The sequence below is a fragment of the Toxorhynchites rutilus genome, chromosome 2 (genome assembly GCF_029784135.1).
Source record: "Toxorhynchites rutilus septentrionalis strain SRP chromosome 2, ASM2978413v1, whole genome shotgun sequence".
NCBI classification, from domain to species: domain Eukaryota; kingdom Metazoa; phylum Arthropoda; class Insecta; order Diptera; family Culicidae; genus Toxorhynchites; species Toxorhynchites rutilus.
Genome location: NC_073745.1, coordinates 290,718,699 through 290,740,264, shown reverse-complemented (window position 1 = coordinate 290,740,264; position 21,566 = coordinate 290,718,699). Strand labels below are relative to the sequence as shown.

The 21,566-nt window shown below is 39.4% G+C and overlaps 1 protein-coding gene across 4 annotated transcripts in view; it reads right to left on the bottom strand.

Annotated features, from left to right (window-relative positions):
• Positions 1–21,566, bottom strand: part of LOC129767695 (tyrosine 3-monooxygenase) — a 77,838-nt gene that overhangs the window by 8,761 nt on the left and 47,511 nt on the right. The window contains exon 1 of one of the 4 annotated variants that reach the window (XM_055768851.1): positions 5,774–6,236. The exons of 2 other annotated variants lie outside the window; for them this stretch is intronic. In XM_055768851.1, coding sequence (XP_055624826.1) covers positions 5,774–5,836 — 63 coding nt within the window. In that variant the 5' untranslated portion in view covers positions 5,837–6,236. Of the gene's footprint in view, positions 1–5,773; positions 6,237–21,566 lie in introns of those variants that run through there. One more of the 4 variants, XM_055768849.1, reaches the window with a different exon arrangement.

The following is a 21,566-nucleotide window of genomic DNA, read 5'->3' as shown; positions in this document are numbered from 1 at the left end:
CCAGACGACACTCGTCGTAGCAGCAGCGACCGGAAACGCGACATTCACCTTCACAGAAAATAATTACTTTTATTATCGAGCAAGCGATCGATCGATTGATTGATCTCTATGAACTCGAGCTTGCTACTGCTGCTGAACGGAGGCAGTGCCATCAAGCGGGACAGAGGGATGACGCCGCACTCCGCGAATCGGTCGAGTGGAGCGGAGCGTGTTGGTTAGATCCTTGTCCTCCAAAGGAAACGAAAACGGAAATTTAATGCTAAAGTTTAGCGATTTGGCACTCTGAAGTTCGCCAAGAAGAATCCCCATAGTGGTCGCCGGTTGGTTCGTGCATAAATGTATGAGGATGAGAGCTGCCGTTGCAGGATACGATTGGGTTTCCAATTGAAAGTTACGTCGCTTGATTGGTTGGTTTCCGCCGAAAAAAAATTTTTTATTTGGGGATTTATTATTAATTACAATGTCCAGCCTTTTTTGAAAAGCGCCATTTTACACAATGAGGCAATGATTTGATGCCTGTTAACAAGAATATTGTCTAATCATCAAATTCGCTCTTGATGCCTCGAAAATGCTGTTCATGGCATTTGTTCTGAGTGATCCGTCTTAATAATATTTCGTTCATTGCAGATTTTCAACGGACTGCAACAATCGCAAATTGGGCATCCGGAGAATCAGAAATTCAATATTTTCAATGTTTGTCTTTTTTACAATTTCGACTAATACTTTTTAGGAACACGTAAGGAGTTTCGTTGCAGATCGTAGCACAGTTCTTCCTATTGAAGCGTATAATAAACCATTCGCCAATTCAAATACATACTCCAGCTAGCGGGCAGACAACACTCTTCTAATGCTGATAACGCGCAGCGATTTCAATACAAAGTTCAAGAGAAAAATAATTTCAGAGTGTCAATGGTCGATGTCGATTGAAATATCGCGCTCAGTTGTGTACTTGTGTTGTTCGGTGGAGGCACTGTGTCGCTTTTTGATGGTATCTGGTGGAGAGTATCTCTGTATTTTTGCACTACACGCACTATAAAAATCATTGCTCTGTTAATCCTTTCACTTACAACATTGCGTCTCACTCGTGGTAAAATGATTGTGCCAAAAATAATAATATCGGAACGCTTGCATCTGTTCTTTTTTTTTGGAAATAAAAACGTAGGATAAAGGGTTAAAAATGTGTTGGCTCTATCGGTAAATTGTCATCAGTGACGTAACACATTTTTTTTTATCGGACGTTAATAAGTAAAACTGCCAAATTTGATCCGATGAACAGCCACAAGCAATACAAGAGCTGCCAATGCATTCCAAAAATTGTACTGCTTGGCGCGGTTTGTGGTCCGGAGGAATCATTGGCCCATACTTCTTCAATTATGAAGATGGGAACAATGTTTCTGTCAATGGAGATCGCTTTCGAGCAATGATTTCTATTTTTTATAGCCCAAAATACAAGATCAAGATACAAGAGAGACCAGGTTGATATGTGGTTTCGACAAGACGATGCCACATGCCACACAGCACACGAGACGATGGACCCTGTTGGGCAATGAATTTGGTTGGCAATTCATCTCTTGTTTTGGACAAATGAATCGATCACCTAGATCGTGCGATTGATGCCGATGGACTATTTTTTTGCGGGGGTATGTCAAATCTATTGTTTAACATCGATTCAGAAGACATACAAGGGTAGATTTGGACCCCATTTTCTATTTATTACAAGTTTCCTGTGTTTTTTCTGTAAATTAAAAACTCTTTATAAAATCCCCTGTGACCCAGTGTGTGTCAACTGTGAAAAGGAAGATAACCGACAGCTTCATAGCTAAGAATAGTCGGGGCAATGTTTGCATCGACATAGGGAAACAAATTGCGATATATGGCCAGCTTGTGTATTGTTCTCGCGAGGGTAAGAAAGAATCATCAATCAACAATTGTCAACTGTTTCTGTTGGCTGTACAAGTAAGTTTAAAGGATTTCTAAAAATGTTTCAACTTTTTATTGTTAAACCGCCAGTGTTGTAATTTTATTTTAAGTGCGTATTATTTTTCTGATGTGTAAGCAACATTTGTATTTTTGAACCGTAATCATGTAATTTCCTGTACCAACAAAGATGCATTTGCGGGAAGCTTTGCTATTCTGTTTTCCTTCAAACAGCAGGATGTCATTGAATGTTGTGTGAAGCATGTGGGGACCATGCTACATCATGAATCCATCTGTGAATACTGGTTTAGATACAAGGGACTAAGAACGTGAATGAATGCCCTCAATGGTTGGATACAATGAATTGGAGGCGATATCGAACCAAGATCCGCGTCAATTTCAAGAGGGACATGTCAAATGTTTGGGAGGGACTCAACAAGCCATATCATTGCGTCTGAGGGAAATGGACTGTAATTTATATAGATAAAAATAAATCGCCAAATGTAACGGATCGTTCGATTTGAACTGTCTTTATTTTGTTGTGTTCGTCACTCGATACTGTACATTCGATATTATTGATTGACTGATTTTTCTATTCTCTTTAGACTACAAAGTTGGAAGTGGTTTAAACGATCAAATCGCAATGATTGTGAATTAACTAATTTTTTTTAAATCGGTGGAAGGCCCCCGAGAAATATTCAAGACACACAATTGAAGACATCTATTTCCTGTATCTATCACTGGTGGATGGTGAACAATGAATATTTTTAATCAGGGATCTGATAAAAAAAATACTTGAATTGGGAGAATAGACAAGTTAATTTTACACCATGACAACGCCAACATGTTCATGGATGTGTCAAGTAATGTCTGGAATGAGTGAACTGAAGAGTTCTACCTCACCCGCCATATTCCCTAGACACTGCTTCCGCAGATCACTATTTGTCCCGTTCCATGGGGTCGGTCCTTTCTAGAGAGCGGTTCCGATCTAATGAAGAAATCGAAAGTTAGATTGATAACTGGGTCTGAGCAAAGCATCTAGACTTCTACCAGCGTGAAATCAGTGTATTGTCATTCAATGATTGTGGCAAACACTGTTTTGTTGCAATAGAAACAATAGAAAGATGGGTTGAGTCTTCAAAACAATTGATGCCAGAAACGGTAGCGAAAATACATGGTATGGCTCGAATTTCTTTCATTCAGACTAAATAAGGTCAAAATTAGTTCAATTTTCCCCTGAACAGACTTGACTTGTAAGACATACCATTTGTTAGCTCTAGATATACACTAATTAAATACGAAATAGTGAATCCTTCAATACCACCGGATCCCGAGCGTATGCAAATTTCGCCACCGTTCCAAATCGAGCGACTTCCTGGTCGACAGACAACGAACTCGGCAAGTGCAAATTGCGCTGCCCAATGTGCTGTGTGAGTGACCCAAATCAATCAGAATGAGGTTGAATGAATCAAACGGCACGGTAGGTCGGTCGGTTACCCGTGTGTCTCGATCACCGGTAGCACACATCAATCAATATGCACGAACTGGCAGGCAGCAGCACGAACAACGCACTACTGCACTACTATACCAGCAGTCAGTCATTTGCTCAGGGGCTTTTCGCACGGAAAAGGCAAAAAAGCTAAACACACATTCCACCACCAGCCAATTGACGATAGGAGCCCACACTACGTAGCAGCGCAGTGCAATGTTATTGACATTGACATCGGAACGAATGAAGGAATGAGCCACAACATTAGCAAAAACAACATCCAACAAAGCTACTCTGAGGTAGTAGCCGCGCGGCGTCCCTCGCATTGAAGTAATGGGCTGAACAAAAGCGGTTTCTTCTTGTAATGAGGAATGTAACTAATCATCGTCGTCATCATCACCACCGGTGAGGCCGGTCGGTCGGTCGGGGATGGGGACAGACAGATCAATCTGATCCACCATCATCCCTCCGGGGGGATTTTTCACGATATCTTGTAATCTTGACCAGTGCCGGTGCACCTCAAGGATACCCCGCACTTGGCGCGGGCGAGTGCACAGCGCAAAGCAAACGCAAATGTGTATGAGACGATGTTGTTCCATCACCATACCGTCATCATCACCGATGCCTTTTTTCGCCGCATCATTCGTTCTAACTGGGCAAAACCAGTGACTGACTGTTGCTGACCGCAGGGCTCGAAATGGTTTGTGTCACACAGTAACGACGACGATCACTTTTTCAAATTCAATGTCAATAACTATATCGGTGGCATGCTGCACACCGTACGGGAAGGAGGTGGGCTCCTTTTCACACACCAGATAGCCTTGCGCGTGTTTCGCACAAAAGCGCTCCTGCCAATTTCGGAAGTGTTGATGCTATTAGCTTGTAATTTTTTTTGTGGCTACGGACGGTGGCAGAGATTATGTTTGTTCCTGGCGCCCTTTCGATGGGAGGAAAACGGGACGGGTCTGGCCGGAACACACGGTGCTAAATTAACGTGACCGAAGCAACGTTGCATAAGTGCGTTCAAACATTGAGTGATTGCCATTATTCTTGAAAACTGTTTCAAATGAAACTCAAACAATGTAATGTATCCTATTTTTTATGAGCAGGTAAATGGCATCAGAACTAATCGTGTTTGTCCGTTTTCCATTTACTCTTTCGAGCGAGTTGTTGTTCGGTTGGAGAGAAAACACCGATTAACATAAGTGCGCTACGACATTCGGTTTGTGTGTGGGCGTGAGAATCATTTGCACCTTCTCATCGATAAATATACCTCTTTCCTCATTTTCTGTGTCCAGGACATTGCTGCTTGGAACAAGTAGCCGTTTTGCGCTCAACTGAAATACTCTCACAGGTATGTTATTATTCCTTACAGTTTCGCGAACGCGATCTTGATGGCCGTGAGACATTTCCTATTCATTTCGATGAGTGTGCGCGCGCCCGCGCCCTTTTTGAGGGAGCGCAAATACATTAAGTAGACGTCAGTTCTACACTAATTACACAAATCAAATCGCTTTTGCTCGCTGGCTGGGTGCACACTAATGATCTAGATGCTTTCCGAAGCAGCTCGCGGTTCGGCGTGAAGGAACACAGTTTGATATTGGGATTCAATTGCGGTTTTGCGCGATTATATCAACTATCCCCCAGCCAGTCCCCGTTCGTTCGTTCTAGACCTTATGGTCATTTGCGATTAATAAATGTGATCGTGGCGTAAAAACAGGTGTTGAGCAGAGAACAAAGAAAAATGTTTTGTTTGTTTTTACACACTTTGTTTTTCTCGTAACGCGCTCTCGCTTTTTATTTCGCTCGGAACAGATGATCGAGCAGCATTTGCCCATAGAAAAGGGGGTGTGAGCGGAGCTTACCGAGAAGGTTCTAATGCAACCTTTGGAAAGTAGGAAGTTGTGTGACCAAGATATTCCTCGAGTCATCAGGGTTGAGGAGTTTCCCTCGATCATTGGATGAATTTTATTGAAGTGATTACCCAAATAAGATAATTAATATTTCGCCGGAAATTAATCCGATTAAAAAAAGCTGTTCTTATTTTCATGGATAATGATTGAATTGAGAAATCAATATTTTCACACCAGCATAGCACTCGAAACGATTTAAATGGTAGAAGGAAAAATAACTACCGCAGCATATTCAATCTTTACGAATCGCACTTTTTCATGAACTGGTGTTTACAAATATTTACTAGAATTTTGAAAAAACAAAAAGTGAGAAAAAAATTTTACATCCCATCTTTCACAGTTAATTTTTCACTAATCTCGAGGCAACTTTAAATTGTTCCTCAAATTCACATCACTTATCTTCCACACATTGGGCCACAGCCAAACCGACACGGATCATCAAGCTCAAACTTACCTCGATGCTGTATGACTTCTTGATGGCGAACATTTCGCGGTTCTTCTGGGCGGCAGCAATCATTTTTCTATCTATTGTTTGATTCTTGGGTACAAGACTCAAAGATGAGCACGGTTTTTAGGGTTTTGATTGTTTGTTTACCACTCGAGGCGGGCGAAATGTTCTTTTGCAAAGTATGCACGGTCGCCTTTCACTAGATTCGTACGAAACACTTGCGAAATTGCGAACTCAGTAGAATTGTGCGTCTAATGGTCTCACACACTTGGTTTTCGGTGTTATCCTCTGTTGGGGAACTTTCTGACCACGGGCTGTGACTGTTTAAGCTCGTTTGTCGACACTTCACACTCTTGAACTTCTTTGTTACTACTAGGCTAGGACTTATCCTCCTTTGATCCTGAGTGAGCGAAAATTACGAACAATTCTTCTTCTGATACTTTGCAAAAAGCAAGCAAACCAATGAATGCATGATAGGTTTGGCGTGCTATCAGTTTAAATACCTGCGAGCGCGTCAACGAGTCTCACTGACCCCTCTACCAGATGCGCAACAAGCGACGATGTTGCGCGACAGAGAGCCTCTTCGACTATGCCCAACAACGCAAACACTGTTTGTTTCAAAGACGGAGGCACGTGACGTATTCCGTATTCTCCCGCTCTCGCTCTCTGCTGCCCACTGCTATTACTGCCGGCCGTCCGCAAAAACGCGTGTAGCAACATATGTTGCGTGCGTCTCGTTCTGTTCCACCTCTCTATCCATCTGGCCCTTCCATGGGAGCTGTGTTGATTGTTTTTGCTCTCCAGCTGTTGCAGCGGCTTTTCGCAAATCGTTGTCGCGGTTCTTTTCTTCACCGCCAGCACAAGTCACCGCAAACGCCGCGCGCTCCGATGGGATTTCACGTATGGGAATATGGCGTTCGGCGGGAACTTCTTTTTCGGCAGAACCCCTCTTGAATTTATTACGCTTGTACGTGATACGAATGTGAAGCATCAATCATAATTTTTTGCTTTTCTATGTCGATAACTATAATTTTCTCGCTTTTTTCATTTTAAATTTTTCGTACCATACCGTGATTTAACCCTTCAGCGGGCCGTGAGAGCTAGGCATGTAATCAACGCAAACTCCAATACAACGACATGTTTACATGCTAAAATATACAAAACATGGCATCAAACAGGCGTTCGGCGGTCAACGATTCGATAACACTGAAAAAATTCGTGACGCAGTTACATCCTACTTCAAAAAGTCAGACGCTACGCACTTCGCGCTCGGAATAGAAAAACTCGTGCCACCCTGTGAAAAATGCCTCGAACGTTACGGCGATTATGTAGAAAAAAAAATAAAACGTAGATTAAGAAAATCCTTTTTTGTCCTAACTTTATTTTTCCGCGTTTTCTGAGGCACTGAAAGTTATTTTTTGAACGACTCTCGTAAGTACCGGTACCCGTTAAAGGGTTAAATGATATGTTGTCCAGGAATTTAACCAAACAATTTCACTTGAACGGATTGTTTAGTAAAATTTCTCCGAGTATCATCTGTGAATGTATTTAATTATCCCGAGCTGGAGTTTTGCAACATTGAGTGACTTTTCAAGAATCAGTGAAATCGAGAATTTTTTCTTTACGAATAATTTCTAAACCGGCGAATAGAAAATTTTCAATTTAATTTAATATCCTTTATAACCCACGCGACGCTTAAACATTTGTAGACTACTACTTTTCTTTTTAACTAATACAATATAAAAAAAACTAAAAAATAAAAACAAAAATAGTTCGTCATAACCAAGCCAGACATAATCGAGATAAATACAAATTAAGAAAAAAGATAATTTGAGAAATTTAAATAGTCTACGGTAAAAAAAGCTTCGTCAGGTTCATTGAAAATATAAAAACAAACCGCAGAAAACAATTTTCTTCTTCTTGAATGGCGTTAACGTTCCCTGTGGAACTTTTGCCGTCTCAACGTATGCATTAACTAGCGTCATTCATTAAAATTTAGTTGAGATTTCTTAAGCCAAATAACACGCCTTGAATGTATTCCGAGGGGCAAGCTCCAGAATACGCGTGACCACAGTGCAAGTCGAAGGAATTTTCTTTTGACGAAAAATCCCTCGGCCAGAACGGGAATCGAACCCGAACACCCGGCATGATAGTGTGAGACGCTAACCACTCGGCCACGGGTGCACCCAATTGCAAACAATTTTACATACCTTAAATCTAAAAAATCGACTTCTTCTCAAATTTTTGACGTAGGACTACATCTAACCGGAATATATAGAGGGTAAATGAAAATCTAAACACTGAACATGTAGGCAAACATTATTTTTTTCCGTATTATTATAACTCGAGCATCTCTGATAGATCGCGAAAATTTTCGTATCAATTGATAGGAAATATTTCTATGCAACCATCACAATGGATAACATTTCGTTTTTCGCGAAATAAACAATTGAATATTTTTGAAATGTCAAGTATTGTCCAAACGCATTATTTGCCCCGTTTTGATTGGTCCGATTTGGGCTTCCAAATGGCCCCGACTGAAAGGAGCAACCAGAGTACAGCAAAACATAATTTGAATACGAGCAAAAAAATGTATTGTAAGCCACTCCCCCTGTGATTCTATCGCCAGCCGAACCAAATAAATTGAGCAGTTGTTTTCCGAAAATATCATTAATTTTCTGACCGCGAAGCAGAGCTCATACGCTAAAGTTATCGTTCTAGCATCTAGCAGAAGCAGAGGCAGGAGTGGAAAAAGCGGCAGAAGTGGGATAAGTGGCAAAAACGGCAGCAACGGCGACAGCGGGCAACGAATTTTAATTTTGTTGCGCTTATACACTAAGAGTCCCCGCGACTGCAGACTTCCCATCGATTGATGGTTTTGTATGGTTTGTTCTAGTGCAAACACCGACCCAACAGAATCGATGCATTGTGCGCGCGTATGCATACCTCTTCATACAGATCAAGAAACCGATCAAACTATTGGACGATAAAAAATCTGCGGGGGCTTTAAGGCCACTGTTCCACGAATATCATCAGCAACGACCAACGGACAACAGTAACCCATCGCTCTCATGTACTAATCGGTCCAGCACCCAGTGATGATATTGTTGCGAAATTGCCTGTGGCTACAATGAGTTTGTAGGACACAAATTTCGACATCGAGAGAACCAGAATCAATCCATTAGCGCTTTTCAGGGTCACCAAACCTTTCACAAAAGAGTTATTACAATACGGAAGCATTCTAAAGTGATATCCGGAATAATAAAATACGTAACACGTAATACTGATTTGTGTTTGCTGGGGAGAGCTTGTGTTAATTTAGAGATGTTTTTGAGTTCAATGGTGGTTGGGGATTTTCCGGTCGTTTTTTTACGAATTCATGCATGGTTTCCGAATTGAAAGTGGCGTCAAAGTATGACACATTGCAAGCCGGATGGAAAGAAGAAATTTTCCACAAGTAAGAGCTGTGTCCATTGCTACATTTACCACCAACATAATCGATTTTTTATTTTTTGTTGCCGTTCTGCGAAAGATGCTGGATAGTATAATTTGTGGATTATTTGTTTAGGAATGATAATTTTGGCAGCGTTGGAAATGTATTATTTTCAATAGGTACAGGAGAACTACGCAAATATACAAAAAGTTATTTAAATTTACAGCCTTTGGGTGTATTTTTGCGTCTCTCCGGTTTAATCCGCGACATTACCCACCCGTGTTTTTTTTCTTAAATTTTTATAAAAAATTCCTAATCAGGAACTATAAGATCTACAAAATTTGGGTCAAAGAAGAAGTTTCAGAGTTTAAAAATATATATTTGTGAAAAATAAATTCTAGTTTTTAAAATATTTTCTTTCAAAGCATTTTTTACTATCATAACCGGGTTTGAACGAAAGCAGATACGGCCGTTTGAAAGAATAAGGCTGAATATCTTAAAAAATAGAAAAACAAATTGATTTATATAATGCTGAGCCGGGGTAGCTTTGGAAGTGTTTTGGGCTTATTGATGATGATGTCCGATCGATCATTCAATTTTCGCGAATAGACGAGAGCGGTGGAAGCTATGTTCTTCATTTGCAAACTGAAGGTGAAAATTTGTTCCGCAGTGGTTACTGTTCTACCCGCCGCCACCACACAACCGATTTGGAACCGAATTTTCTGTTATTGTTCTGCGAAAGGTACTACATAGTATGATTTGTGGATTACTTCATTGGTGATGATATTTTTGAGAGCGTTGGAGATGTAATTTTGCTATGAGATACTAGAACATCCCTTGGATATTAAATAAGTTCTATGCTCCAGTGTCATTTTAGACCAGGGATCCTTAAACTTTTTTGGGCAAGAGATTCCTTTTTCAGAATGAGGTGATACCATCGACCCCTATAGACAAATTTCATGCCAACTCGACTGGCCGTTGGCAGCACCATCTCAGATAGCAGCGAAACGTTGTGGGTGTAAGAACAAGGATCTTTTAAGCAACTTTGCATACTTGAAATATTCAAAAAATAATTAGAATACTTCTTGAAAAGGGCCAAAAATTTTTCTTGATTTTTACAAAAAATATAGCTCGAAAACTATAATACCTGCAAAATTCTAATTAAGGAATGAAATGTAGGAAATAGTTTAAATTTTCATAAAAATATACAAAATTTTTTTTGAAAAAAAAATTATTTTAAAAATTAAAATTATTTTTTCTCAAAAACGTATTTTTTTTTTAAATTCTTAAAAAATTGTATGAATAGCCCTTACAATTTCCAAAACGTCGTCCATACATCGGAAGATGGTCACTTTTACAGGGAAAAAGTTTTTTTAACAACAACTTTTCCATGTTTTCTTTGAAAAAATTACAACTTTTCTTTAAAGTCAAGATAGCTAGACCTATATTGGACAAAGTTCCAGATATGAGAACACCTACAAAATTTTAGTCAAAGAATGAAATGTAGTTTTTTTTTTTTTTTTTTTCCCAAAATATATTTTTTATTAAGGCACATGTGGCGTTAGCCTGACGGGGCCGGGAGTCCAATATTTTGACATATTTTGTCTTACAACTATGTTAGTAATATGTAACCGATTACTCGCGGTTGGCTCGAGGTTAGTATTACAAGTGTTCTCATAATTGGTATGTTGCAATCTTCGATGCTCTATACGTGTGCCCGACACGGGCTACTTCCTATTGGGATGCAGCTGACCATTAATCAGCAACGCTCCCTAGTCTGTACCCCATATCTAGCGTGGTGCGTCTTTCTCGACTCGAGGAATCCAGGATAGAATGGTCACTAGCCGGCGCAATCATCAGTTCGTGTAGAGTTGTCATGAGCGGTACAACCTTTGGCTCTTGTTGAATGATCAGTGGACTGCACAACCTTTGGCCCGTGCATCTGTAAAGAGTGTGTGTATGTATTGCCGCGACTAAGTAAAAGTTTATCGATCGCTAGGAGGGATATGAAACGGGGACACAACGAAGGAAACATCATTAAACGTTGACATCGGCGTTTCTGAGGAACAGGTATAGATGAAGCAGAATTGTCTGCCTTTTGCTCTCAGTGCTCTAGAGAGCTGAGAGCGAACAGCATGGAACCGGATACACGACCAGACAACATGCTCGATGTCGTGGTAGCCATCGCCACAATCACAAAGATTGTTTGCTGCGAGCCCAATGCGATAGAGATGCGCGTTTAGGTTGTAGTGATTGGACATAAGCCGAGATATCACGCGAATGAAATCACGACCTACATTCAATCCCTTGAACCATGCACTCGTCGAGACCTTAGGGATAATCGTGTGTAACCAACGGCCGAACTCATCTTCACTCCACATGCGCTGCCAACTAACGAGTGTGTCCTGACGAGGAATGTGAAAAAATTCATTATAGGCAATTTGCCTTTCAAAAAGTGTGCCTTCTGAAGCGCCCACCTTAGCTAGCGAGTCCGCTTTCTCATTCCCCGGAATCGAGCAATGAGAGGGAACCCATGCTAAGGTAATCTTGAATAATTTTTCGACCAAAACACTCAATAGATGTCTTATTCTTGTTAGGAAATAAGATGAGCGTTTATCAACTTTCATTGAGCGGATTGCCTCTATTGAGCTGAGACTGTCTGAAAAAATAAAATAATGGTCGATGGGCAGTGTTTCAATGATCCCTAGAGCATAGTATATCGCACCCAGTTCAGCGACATACACGGAACAAGGATCTTTGAGTTTGAAAGAGGCACTGGAATTTTCATTGAAGATGCCGAAGCCAGTGGACCCGTTTATGTATGAACCGTCAGTAAAGAACATTTTATCAGATCCAACTTTCCCATATTTTTCCGAAAATATCGACGGAATAACATTGGAGCGTAGGTGATCTGGTATTCCATGGATTTTTTGTCGCATGGACAGATCAAAAATAACAGAGGAATTGCAAAAGTATGGGAAGCAAACTTGGTTGGAGATGCCTGGATGAAATGTAGTTGATTAATTATGTTTTCATTAGAAAATATCAAGTAAATTGTTGAAAAAAAATCATTAAAAAATATTTTGAAAATTAAAATTCATTTATTTCGAAAACATGTTTTCTTAAATACGTACCCCCAGAGAAAGCAATCAACGACGAGAAATGTTGAAATTCAAAGGACAAAGCTTCATTAAGGCTTCGGTTGCTCTAGTAATACGATTTCACTAAAAATACACGTTCTTACAGATTGTACATCTTGACACTAAAAACCATCCGATCAGACTGAACGAGTAGCCGAATATTATCGTCCCGAAGTGGGAAATGCTGTGTTACCATCGACGGAGCGATGATTATTTTATAACGAGCTATTCGATTTTTTTTTGCGTGAGCTTTTAATCTGAAAGACCCTGTATCTAAAATTACAATTTTTATTATCAGATGAACAAATTAAATTAAGGCTGTTTATTTAAAAGGGTGTATCCGGAATCATGGACGTTTTTTTTTCAAAAACTTCATGCTAACCACTCGGTCATGGAAGTACCATGTGTATAAAATTTAAAACAAAATCGGAGAGGGTTGGCGTGGAATTGCCCTATATTTTAATGGACCGCTCTTTGCGTAGACCTTAACATTAAATTTTTTTTTTATTGATAGTAGGTTTTATTTAAGTTTTATGAACAGTGTATTCAATGTGTTATTTTCAATAGAAAGCTTATTGGCTTTTCAAGAACTTAGTAGACCATAATATTTTATTCATAGAACAGGATTTCGAAGAATATTTTTTGTTGAATAAAAAGTTTATGATTTAGGATAAAAAAAACAGTCGCAATTAAATTAGTATATATTTAATTATAATTTTGGGTAGTTGCTACCTTATGTGCAAAAAACGATACTACCATTTTTATTTGAGACCTATTCAAGGTCCAAATGTTTGAAATCCTAATGTGAAATATCTTTTAATCCTCCCCTCGACTGCGATTGGACACAATTTAAACTTTTTAAATCCTTTACTTTGAATATACAATCCACAAATATTTGAGGCGTAGGCTCGCTCAACCCAGTCTTCCCCTACGGATTACATATTAGCGTACAATTCGCAACTCTCACGCTTCCCCATTCTCAATACCCAGCCCAACATACCGCACGCGCCTCGGAAACATATGTTTTGTCTATGCAAAAATGTATTAACGGAAGAGATCGAATCGTATCGCACCTGCCCCGTCCGCACTATTCCCTTCCCGAGTATGCAACGTTTTTGCCCATGGTATGTATTGTCGCACGGACCGATACTGTATCACAGGCCCGTCGTGTGCGGCAAGCGTTTGGGGCTCTCTTCTCTCATTTTAGGAAACAAGTTCGCCGGGGAAACACCACAAAACGCGGCTGTTGCAAACGCTGTGTGTTGTCCCGCTGCCGCTGGGCATTTCTTTTCTACGCGCGAGATCGGATGATTCACCTGTCATTCACTTTCGAAGGCGTATTTTTCTGGATTGTGTGATCGGAAGAAAATTGTTCAATCGTCTGGATTTACGCAAACCGCTGTAACGGCGAGACGGGGAATGCACTCTTCGGTGGGTTTTCCCATGCGGTAGCGGGGCTGCTTCTTAGGACTGAGTCAACGAACGTTGGAAGTAGCGGTTCCAGTGAACTCGCACTAAGTGTTATAATGTTTTATTGATAAACTTGAAATCTCGTCCAATGTTTTTTCCACCAAAAAGCACGAAGGAATATAAGGTAACAGGTGGTTTGGCCAGATGTCGGAGAAGATGAAGGTTGAAAGCTGAACTATATTGCGCTTGTGTTTGTGTGTAGGTAGCTCTATAATGTAGTAACGTCCTTCGAGTCCACTTGATTTCGACGGGCGAATGTGATCCAGTAGTTGTTCGTTGGGGATATGAATGCCGGAAGGGCCATCATTTTTGCTTTGCACGAAAAGCATGTTGTACCTGAATTGGATTTAGTTTGGAAACAGGTTCCTTACGTCCCTAGAATTTAATTTTATAAATACATTTTTCGTCAAGGGCGCAGTTCTTGGCGAAAACCGCCTGGAAGCAATGTAATAATTCTTCAGGTCGTCAATATGGAATAAAATTGCATTTGCGGATTTTCGTCAAATGTTATGCATTTAAGCCATCGAATCGCTAGCCATGAAGGACATTTTGCCGCTCGAGCTGCTGTACCGCTATCGACATAGTTTGAACCGACAGAGGGTTCGAGTTCAAGTTGACACCCGCCTTGGTACAATTGTTATGGTCTGCACGAGCCGCAAACGTTAGTTGGTGGCTCGTATGTATTTGATTATTTCTTTCCACTGTTGTCAAGATTCGGTCTCAAAGTTTACTGCTTCCTGCGCGGCATGGCAGAATAAGTGTCTGTTGTGCGCTTGCTCAAATATTTTTCTTATATCGATGCGATCAATTTATTGCGCAACACACATCAACAGCACGGATTTTTTGTTGTCCTGTTTTGATTGATGCCAATCACCATGAGAAGAAATGTCATATCATCATTGTTAAACCACTACCGAATTGTCGTGAATGTCCTTCGTCCTTTATCTCAAAGCGTTGTCCGTTGTCATTTCTCTATGCCAATATGCCCATATACTGATTTCAAGGCCATTTTGAAGTACCGAGGTTTGCATGTGATACATCATATGGTCAGCGTTTTCGGACAATCATCCTAGCTTGGAAATTTTTGTAAACAATAACAATCTGTACCCAATAATGAAGGCAGCGCACGAAAAAAAAGCTGATGAAGTGACAACGCTGGTTTGATCAGGTTTGGAAGCAATTATTGCCGCATACACACGATGGATCCGTTCTGCCACAAAAAGGGAATAACCGAAAAATTTAACCTGCATTACTCATTAGCAGGAAGTATTCTTCAAACTCATGGGGATCCACTGACTTTATTGGGAGAATAGCTCAGCTGAAATTGAGACGGCACTACCGCTGGCATTCTGTATTTACAGTTTGAGGGTGCTGAAGACAAACCAGTTTACTTTATTTCCCTGTTAATGAAAGCATCACAGCTATCCATAATATTAATATTACGAATAACACATCGTCATATTGACAATGTATTTTCCCAAAAATGATTTTATCATAATAGAATGGCTTTTGTGGACTGTACGCTTCGTAGTTGCTCTCCGTGATTGACCTGAACCAGCGAAATTGCACAAAGAACACACTGAATGGCGCTTGGGAGTAGCAAACCATTCTCATTGTGCATGTTTCGGAGATTCGAGCTTTAAATAGTCAATAACGACGCCGGCCACGTCCTTATAGTCACCAGGGGAAGGGAAGAAATGTTAGTATAATATTCGCCGCCCAAAGGCCAGAAGGGTCGCCTCTATAGCGTGGTTTCCTAGCGTTTATCATGGGAGGGATAGTTGTTAGTGGGGAGAGGCAAGAATCAGGATGAGGTAGATGAGGTGACTACAGATTATCTTTTGGTATCCTGAAAAGCAAATCCTGTAAAATAATTGGACCGGCTGGCTGTATACATTATTATCAATCGGGTGTATTTTTGTCGAACTTTAATCATGACAACAGAGAGTTATTTTTGAGAAACCTAAGAAGGCAACCGAAGAAACTCCTCTAAAAATTCCATTTTTCATCGCGCATACTCTATCAAACTCCAGTCGCGACGATGAAGAGTTATCTGTGGGAAAGTGCGAAAATGCAGCCGCACGAATCGTATGCAATCGTGAAAAATGGACAGCTACACAGAACTGTACTAGTGCGGTCGCAACTGCCCCCTCGCCTCACACGCATGGAGTACAAAAAATAGTCCGACTCCCCTCGCCAATCACCGTACAGTCAAATCCTCTTATGTATTCCGATCCAATATAATAGCACTCTAGGCTACGGTGATAGTCGATCCGAACTCTAACGAAAACTTGATTGCACAACTGGCGAAAATAAACAAACCACTCTGCTAATCCGAAGCATACGAGTCCGAAAGAATGATAAATTAATGACTTGAAGAATTAGATAATTAAAGTATAAATTCATGATCAATTTTTTGAAAAATTTTAGAAGAACCTAGCTTGGGTTGCTGCCAATTGATGATTTTTGCAATTCCTTCGAGGTACATGGTGATATTTTCACACCGGTACGCACTCAGACTCAAACTACGCGTTGGTTGATGTCGACATTCCCTTTATTGTAGCAACAGCGGTAGAAACGAGAGACGCTATTCTCGCCAATTAGAGCATTCCACTGTCACAAGCCCTGTGCCTATCGACTCTCACACTTCACCAGCAAGCACAACGAGTGTATCACACACGAAGGGTTTGTAAACATACCCGAGAGGAAAAAAAGATTAAAATTAACACGCTCTCCCGAGAAAGAAACACATTGGCACGGGGCACACAAAGCGAGAAAAAATTCAACATTGGCGTCAGCTTTTTCTATACATTTAACAACTAACGCTTTGCCACCACTAAAAGAGAAACGAACACGAAAGACAGAGCACGGAGCAAACGAAAAAGCGTCTACTCTCGATGACTACTCCCGCGAGACTCCTCTGATTAAATCAGTTAGAACGAAAACAAAAATCAGGGACAAATCAGGTAAGCTCCTATTGGTATAATTTTTATAGACGGACACATATTTTTGACGTAGGATTGCGTCTTTCGGGAACATATTGGGGTACAAATTGAAAATCGAAAATCGGACACATCGTGAAAATTGATCAATTTCAAACGCTTATTGCTCAGTTTTTTCACAATGGATTGATGATTTTTGCGTCAATCTATTTCGGCACTCCATAACACTTTTTTACTTTGAATAAAATAATATATGTCATGAAAATAACTATCGAGCAATTGTAAAATCCCAACCCCTATCCTAACGGCAATACCCACTTATGGTTGGTCGAAATTGATGACACATGCGGCGGCTCATGTACTCACAATTATTGGTCAGTTATTTCCTGACGGATTTGTGAGATATTTGCATCAATCGATCTGAGCACTCCATAACAATTCATTACAATGAATAGAATATATTATATGAAACTAACTATTAAACATTCGAAAAATCTTCAAACGGAAATACCTCGTTCTGATTGGTCGAAATAGAAGATACGGATAAATCAGCGTTGGAAATACATCAAAGAAGAGGGATGATCCTACCGAAATATATTCCCTAACAGAAACATCAAAAGGAGAAGTTTTTGTTCCCACCGAAATATGTTCCCTAACAAAGGCATCAAACCAAGCTGCCTGGGAGAAATCGTCATTGCAAATACATGACAGTAGAGGGAACTATTGTTCCCACCGAAGTGTATTCCCTAACAGAGGCATCAAAACCAAGGTGCTCTGGGGAAATCAACAGTGCAAACGGAGACGAATGAATCGTAAAATTTAAAGTCTCTGTGAACAGAGAAAAAGAAGAAAAACATTGCAAATATATGCAAATCGAAGGCATTTTGATATTGCAAGTAAGGTGAGTGATCCGATTAATTCTAGCAAATAACATTTAAATTTGGAACATTAATGTTGGTTGCTTCGTGAAATTTCATATCAATGACCGATCGCGTATTGGTATATGGTAGCAATTGTGTTAAAAATTACTTGAAATTTGAAGGCATTTATTTCAATTTTCATAAATAAAAAACCAATGTGTGTTTTTCCGCTCGAGAACGGATTGTCCGATTTGAGCTGTCTGTTTTGTTGTGTTCATTTTCACCCAAGGAAAGTTCATACGGCAAGTAAAATTGGAAAAGTGAAGGAATATTCGAAAAAATGATTTCTATATGCTCTACATATTAGGTGCCGTTAATCCAACTAAAATTCGCATTGATTGGCAACTGGGTTGAAAGTAAAAATTATAAAAAAATACCTTTTCATTCCAAATGTTTTCTCTTTTATAAATTAACATGTTTTTACTGATGAGGAAAATTGATAATCGTGTTCGATATTAATAACGGCATACTTGCATAACTTGCTTATCTTATATTACATTGGTGAGTTTTTTTTCCTTATTTCATCCAAACAGATCACAGGAGGCATCTCGTCTAGGGTCACAGAGGGTGGTTTTCATCATGTCTCATTCCACTTCGGCATTCTCTATCGAGGTTGATACGCACCATCCAACGACTAATTTCCATCCTTCTGTCATCATCACTCGGTTGTAAACACTGGTGGAGTGAACTAACAATACCCAACAACCAAACAAATCGACCCTTTTCAGGACCACCAAATCATTATCAAAGATTTTAACGATGTAATTTTTCAAACATATCCAAAATCAGCATGAAACAGATAGGAATCCTACGTCAACTATGCGGTTTTCATTGTTTATATGCACAGTTTTATCCAATGAACTTTCTCCATGCCTAAAAATTCATGTATCATGCATAGCACCTCGCAGCCAGAGTCTAAAATAATTTGCGGTATTGTCAAAGAGACATCAGCTATTCCATGCCAAACCGATATAGTGGTTCTCAGATTTTGGTGGTGATGGTGATTTTGTTCTTTATCGCAAAGCATTTGACCCAATTTTTTTATTTTTTCATTAGGGTGACCTTAAGTTAACTTAACCAGTATACTTTTTATTGCCGAAGTCGTCTAAAAATAATAATTTTGTTAATGTCTGGGCCACCTTCCCCTAAAACTAAAAGCATCGATTTCAAGTCAATTTTTTATCGAAATCCATTATGAAAGGTCGAGAGAGGATGCGGCTTTCGTCAAGAAAAACCAACGGCAATTGAAAATCAGCGCTTTCCACATTTTTTCGCATTCAAAATTGCAGAAATATTGTCGTAAAATTTTGGCGAATTTTTTTGATATTTTTTCGAATACATCTATTATTGGGTACATTGTGCAATATATTGCGAATATAATTGAACTAAAAACAGGAACAGGAACAAAAATTTAGGTTTTGCCCCACATTTTTTCGATTTTTCGGGATTTTCCAGAAAACGGAAGAACAAAAAAAATTCTTGAAGATTGGGGTTTCTGTAACGTTAATAATCAAAATTACACCAATAGCTTTTGTTAAAAAAATATTTTGTACAGCTTGGTCGTTAATGGGTTAACGTCATGTAAGGAGTTACCACATCATTCTCTTCTTCATCACAAAATTTTAATGCTTATCTGGCTGTCGTGAAACATTCTTCTCAATACGACATGTCCTTTTGTAATTCATAATACTATCAGCAGTGGAAAATAATTTGTGACACATAATTTCACACAGGATTCCAGCTTCGATAGTATCGTTTCCAGCATGAGTGTATCGATGGTTTTCGAAGGAAAAATGCCCGCGGGGGGAATCGAAGAAAGTGAAACAGCGGGTACTGATTACATAAATAAGTGGTCAGTTCTAACACAACTGAATGACTTGTGAGATATTTCGTAGAGCGTTGGCTTGCGTTCCATTTGGTACTAAGTACTGTTATGTTTGCCATGTTACAAATGATAGTAACTATTATAAAAACTGTGACTATGAATTGTCAGAACATCTTACTTTTGCTAATCCTACGGTATTGCAGTTTTGCCCGGATTTGTGACGAAATTCCTCGATATGCTCTGATACAGTTCGAATTGCATGATATTCCCTGATGTTCAAGGTTTTTCAGGTAGTCGACACCCTGTTTTTATAAACGCGCATCCAAAATCAGATTTTATACGTGTATTTAATATATCCACTTTCTAAAAACTTTGTCCAGAATCATATACAGAAAGATAAATTTCGAGTCAAGATTTCAAGATTTGATACGCCAAAATGAAAAATAAGTGGCAATGAAAACTGGCCATATGATAATGGAAATTGCAATTATTGGTAGTTGATCCCTTAAAATTTTTTGGATATGGATTCTGTTAAAAAACAAGAGAAAAGGGCTCACGTTTTGTTGGAGCTGACAGCAGAAGTCATACAGAATTGTGTAGATCAATGGGGCGCGAGAAGGGTGACCGGAAGAATAAGTATTCATAAATGGAATCAGAATAAAATGTCTGACAGTTTCAGTTTTGTTACTTAAAAGTCGCAGCTTGTGTATCAGTATATTTTTTTTTGTGAATTTAAAAAATAAGTTTTCCTAATCCATTAAGTGTGACTAACGACGTTAATCGGTTATTGTTTTGTTTTACATGAAACTAGTTCCTCCCATCCAATTGATGTGGGCGGAAGCTGACTAGCGAACATGTGTTATCCTAATCAGGTTTGCTCAATTTTATTCTGATATGGCATTCACATAATTAATGATGTGAGATTTTCAGCTTGGGGTTACACAGAAATATTGAAATTGTTCGATCAACTTCATTCTTTAGATATTTTGCAGGGCAATAACCTGTATAGTATATATTTACGATTAGGGAATAGACATTCGTTAGCCTTTGAAACGCTCAACTCTTTGGAACCTTTTTTCCCCAAACCAAGAGCACATGTCTATGGATAAACATTGTTATACATATAAAGGGTTACGGCCCTAATGAGCGTCAAATTATTCTTGTCTCGTCAGTTAGTCGGTTATCTCATTATCCTTCGCTAATATGAACTCGACACTATGTCACGACAGTATATTTCAAGTGAGTTTTGGTTTGACATTTTTCTCAACGGTGCGGTATATCCAAACTAGTTTTCAAGAACTTGTTTGAAGCTTAGTAATCATGAGTGTTGAGATAATTAATATTGCGATGATGTTACGTTATTGTGTGTGTAAATCCCACTTATATGAACGATTGGTCGTAGAAAGCAATCGAGCGTACTTAGGACTACTTCGCTTGTCGTAAATTGATCTCAGGATGTTGATTAAGTTTGAATTTTTCTGATCTTGCATTGTTAATATACACAAAACATACATGGAAGAAAGGCTAAAAGCGTTACCCCTTATGGAAGGCATTCACATGACTTGCACCAACATTATCAAATATTTTTTTACAGACTAGTCAGTACACTCTGTCCAACTTCTATAAGACCACCCTGATTCTTTTTCGTTGCAACACAAACAGATAGAATTTCAACAAGATTGTGAATTTAAAAAATAAGTTACATTGTTGAATGCTTAGAACAAAGTATATTTAAGGTCAATTTCGTTCAGAAGAGTGCGTACAAGGATCCTCCTTAAGATTTTCAACAGGATTCAAGAGAGCGAGCCGGCCAGTCGAAAAAATTAAGTTTTTGGTCCTTAATCCATTGCTTAGTTTACTTGTTGGTATGAATAGTAGCATTGTTTTGCTGGAATGTGAATTTTTTGTGACGATATCCATGCAAAAACGGTAGGAGAGAGGATTCCAGTACATATGTGTAATCCTTGAATGATGTGAAAGCTATCTTGATCTTTTCGGTTACGCAGAATCTCGCCCAAACCATGCACGAGCCTCCACCAAAATTCCTGGTTGAAAAATACTGTTCCTTC